At 36.7% G+C, this 5000-nt stretch overlaps 1 protein-coding gene across 1 annotated transcript in view; it reads right to left on the reverse strand.

The window, feature by feature from the left end:
- LOC138003712 (TNFAIP3-interacting protein 1-like) overlaps positions 1-5000 on the reverse strand; it is a 38368-nt gene that overhangs the window by 22994 nt on the left and 10374 nt on the right. The window contains exons 4-5 of the mRNA XM_068849917.1: positions 1601-1855; positions 828-1025 (exon numbers count right to left, since the gene is read on the reverse strand). Of these exons, the coding sequence (XP_068706018.1) occupies positions 828-1025; positions 1601-1855 (453 nt within the window). The remainder of the gene's footprint in view (positions 1-827; positions 1026-1600; positions 1856-5000) is intronic.

The raw sequence follows: 5000 nt of genomic DNA on the forward strand, positions 1-5000 counted from the left end.
ACCTTTAAAGTACCGTTACTTAGAAAGCACACACACAGATTTTACCAGTCCAAGATAGCACACAATGCTCCCGGACTGACCAAAAAAATTACAAGCACCAGTCAAAAACCTGGAAACTTTCAAAGTCAAAAAAAGAAACGAGTTGTGTTGTGTGATTGTTTCTTCCACAAACATTCCAAAAAAAATAAATAACCTGTCAACTGAGCTGTGTTTTGTTTTTTAAGAGATTCAAGTTGTTAGCTCCAATAGTACACCATATTATAGATTTCTTACTAAGCCACTCTGAAAAGACATGTGGTTACTAGTAAAATACTGTACTAACACTGAAGAAAATAAAAGGGAATCCAAGTTCCCTTCGACTTCAAAAATATGATGATTAAGCCTCACTAACTTAAAATAAACATGAAGGCTACTGCTAAGAGCCAGGTAAAAGGTAAAAAGTTAAAGTCACTTTATTTAATGTCGGTAGTTCCTTCAGCTACGAGGCTGGTATCAATGGAAGCCGACGGACACTTTACAATGTCACTTTACAAAGCCAGGCACTTTACAATGAAAGTTGTATGCATTTTAGTCACCCAGTAAACTTTCTGGTCATCTGGCACATTAACCGGACAACCACTCATTTCCAGCACTTCACTTTTGTTACTTTCACTTTCTTCTTCAAACGGATGCAGCGACACAGTTTTGTTAATGATATTCATTACAGTATAACACATAACCGTATACATCTGATTAGCCATTTTTGAGCAAAATTACATAACACATCCTTCACTTATCACTTTGCATGTTTTAATGCAATTCAGAATTCCAATATTATTATAACTTACCTGTAGTGAAGGTGAAGAACCTGCAGTTTGTCCAAAATGAACAAACATTGGTTGACTATCTTCCTCTCTGGCTTCTTTTCCTTTTTCAACTAACACAGTATCAGCAAAAATATTTACTTCACTTTGGATTTGTCCAATTTCTTCCCTGGTTTCATCCAGCTTTTTCTTCAGCTCCTGTACAACACTCTCATGAGAAGCCTATGAGTAGTAAAAATTAAACAAATACCATTTAACTTGTGTATAATTTGGAACAGATTTTTAATTTAATAAACGAGGATCTAAGTTAACTTGTGGTTGTTGGTCTGTGCAGGTGTGTAACCTTCTATCTTCAAAAGACTGCTTATAGTTAGTGAGTACTGTAGATTCCCATTTTTTCCACCGATCCTTCACTACAGAGAGATAAGTGTATGGAGACATCTAGCAGATATTGATGGAATACAAATAAAGAAGGAAGCAATGAGGTTCCTTTTCCAGTCAATTGACGTGTAATTTATATATGCAGTTAATGACCAGTCTTGCAAGTCCTCAACAGCCAAGGAACACTTGCCTGATCAAGTAGCATCTTTCCTTTGTTTCCACAAAGGACAACAAACATGTTCTTAAATTAGTTTTCATCAAAAGGTTTTATTTAAGAGTGCTGATTTTACGTAAGTATTTATGCTAGTCAGATTTAGAACACTACTATAACGTAGGTACTGCTGTTACATAATTTTTGAGGGAAACAGCAATCACAACAATCAAGCATTAGATCACACTTCATGCAAACAGTAAACCTGTTCTTCTTCCATTGCTGCCAATTTTTCTCTTATCTGCTCCTCTTCAGACACCAAAGCACTGGACAGCGTCTCTCTAGTTCTTGCTTGTTTTGCATACTCATTAAGTTTTGTTGATAGTTTTGAGAGCTTCCCTTGGATCTCTGTATCTCTATTGTACACAGGAAGCTTTTCAAAGTTTGCACAAAGACTATGAGTTTCTTTGATCAACTGATCAAGTTCACTGGCTATGAGATGAAACTCAGCTTGTACCTCCTGCAGAAAAATTAAAAATGAAAGCAGTTACATGTATCACCTCATGTGCCCACTTTTTTAAAGTGCACCTAGGCTTAAAATATTTACTTCAGCAACAGTTAAAAATCAAACATACATGTATATTTACCTTTGCTTCTCTAGATTTTACTTTTAAATGTGCCTGATAAGGTATGTAAGAGAAAGTCATGCTGGCAATCATTTGTCCCATAGCCAAGGCACTTGAAAGGAAAGGACCTATTCCCTTGGTAACATCATGAACTAATTGGAATAATAGTTTTAAAAGAACTTTGGCAAGGTAAGTTACTTATTGACGTCGTTGAAGGAATAGACCCAAGTTCTCACTAGCTTGGCCATGGGACAAATGAATGCCTTACCCTTTCATACTTTATTAGGCCTCTTAAAAGTAAAATAAATTATAGAAGAAAAGGGAAATATATGTTTAATAGTTAACTTATTTGAGGTTTGGTGCACTTTAATTCTCACCACATTTTGTGTTCATCTGTAAAACTGAAAAATGGGCATGGAATCTATATATTCACTGGATCCTTCATGCACAATTTCTTCTCAGGATAATTAACTCATTGACTCCTGCATGAACAGCCCCCATTGATGAAAGAGTAAGTCTCACTCCCAGGGGAAAAATAATGGGTTAAGAAAATATAGTAGTAACCTTATAACTGCATAACAAGAGTAAGAAAAGACTATTACCAAAAGTATGTGCAGCCTAAGGAAGACTGGTCATGTTATCAGGAACAATTTGAATTTTCATGAATTTTGTGTCCAAATATCAATAATTGCTTGCGTGAGATTAACAAAAAGGATCATAAAGATGTGCAAAAGATCCATTACATGATGCCCTCAAAGCATGAACAAAAGCTGTTAGAGCACATTAAAACAACAGGGAATGACTTCAATACTATGAAATCATCTAATTTCACCCAACTTATGCAGTAGTTGTTTTTCTTACCATAGTTATTTTTGTAAAATTAATGTAAATAGTTTGAACCCAGGAGACATATCTTTATTGCATTAACTTTACCATTAGCAGGGTAACCAATTGGATAGCCAATTATTACTACATGTACACTGTATACAAGGATGCTGCCTAACGGTCGGCCAGTCACCTGGGGCGTCTTACTTGCCAGCGCGGGCGACCAAATTTCTGAATGAGTAGCCCGAACGAGCGCTCAACTTATCACAAGGTGATTCATCCTCACTTTTAATCAATTAATTCTTGGCACTTGAAAAAATGACCCGGGCTACTAACTTTTAATGTTGGAAGCCCAAAGGGCTCCGGTAAAATTTTCTTAGGCAGCAGCCTTGGTATACGAGCCCATTCTGATGCTGTTGTATCTAGTTTGAAGAAACCTATAATTCAAATTGTCATCTGTTTTTTTCCCACAGGTATATTAGACAAATGGCAAAAACCAATAAAGTCTCCTGATTGAGCTTTTGACTTTACCCCATTCACACCAAGGGAGCCTCCAATACACCTTACCGGTATTCCAAAATGGCCACTATTTTAGTATTCTTTTGTTTCCCCGAAAAATAGCCCAGTTGTTGCCTTGTTCTTTTACTTAGAATCAAAAGAATATTTAACCTTGAACATGGCATTAGACACGGTAAAATCTATGGATATGTGTATGTCTCAATTTCAGAAGGGAATGGGTTAAGGCCGGTTTACACGGTGCGACTTGTCGGCCTTGTGCAAAAGTGATGCAAGTGATTTCGAACGAAATTCCTGACTTTTCGCAGCTTTTCAAGGAAATTTCGTTTGCAACGATATTTCACTGATTTTTTGCCGCAATTTCGAGACGCCTATTGTTTCAATCACTCTCCCCGAAAATGCGCAGCGAATTTTCGAGCAATGGTTCGTTCTTCCCGAAAATTCGTTGCGAATTTGTAAGTAAACAGTCGCTCTCTTTATGCCTTGGGACTTCATTAGGAAAGTTCGAGTGACTACGTGAACATTCTTTCTGTAGAGGCAGCATTACAGCTACCGAGTTTTGCTTCATGAACTGGATCAGCGATTGGAATATTAGATGAGGATTTAGCTTCGTGAAGTGTCGAGGATCTTCCTGTTCTGATCGATGCTTCAAGATCACAGAATGCTTCAAAAAAAGAACATTTCACAAGAGCTTTTGTTAACAAATTCGACAATCAGTGTTAAAGGATTTATCAGTGACTACTTGCGTAAGGGATTTACATGTAACTGCACCAAGCTGGAGTGTTTTGGCTTTGTTCCTGAAACAAACTAAGTTCACCCTCGTGGCATATGGAATAATCAGGTAGGGTAAGTTGCTTACATTCTCAAAAAATTAATTTAGATCCCTAAGATTTAAGAAACGTTGTGTTAGCTGTGATTTTTATCCTTCAAATCAATGATAAGTAAATGCAGCAAGCTCTGTCACACAGTCACAATTAGTTATCAGAAAATATTTGGTATTCACATGACGGCTCGATTGAAACCATTACATGTATGTGATGAACTTTGCTCAACATTATGTCGAATTCCGGCTCTGTTCAAAACAAAATTTCAAGTATTTGCAGGCAAAGTGTTTTGCTTGAGTGTTCTGTCTTTGTTCCCAAAATGAACTCAGAGCTCGATTGTGAGTAGCATGTAAGTTGCTCTAAAGCTGAATTCAAGCGTGTAAAATTAGCGAATTTTACATGCAATGAAAGAAACCTTGTGTTTGTAGTGTGTTATAATTCCCTTCTAATCAGTGATCGATACATGCAACTAAATACAGCAAGCTTCGGCAAGCAGTTCTTACAACAGTTATCAAAATATATTTCATGTTAAATTACGTGACGATCGATTGCATGAATTACGTGATTAAGTTTGCTCAATACGCTGTCGAACTTCGGCTCTGTGCTCAGCGAAATTTCGCGTACTTAATGGCGAAAGAACGTTATTGATCGCGAATTTTCGGGTGTTGAAAGCCCAACAAAATTTCCCCTATTGTTAAAGCGAATTATCGCCCGAAACACATCAAATTTTCCCTCGAATTTTCACGCGATTTTTTGATGAAAATTCGCAAAGACAAAGAATGAAATTTGCGCATTTCACTTGCATTACTTTTGCACAGTACTGTACCTTATAAATTTATGGCAAAATGTTAAAAATCCCAACTGTAAATTAAAA

Source organism: Montipora foliosa, chromosome 5, assembly GCF_036669935.1.
Source record: "Montipora foliosa isolate CH-2021 chromosome 5, ASM3666993v2, whole genome shotgun sequence".
In the NCBI taxonomy this organism is placed as follows: domain Eukaryota; kingdom Metazoa; phylum Cnidaria; class Anthozoa; order Scleractinia; family Acroporidae; genus Montipora; species Montipora foliosa.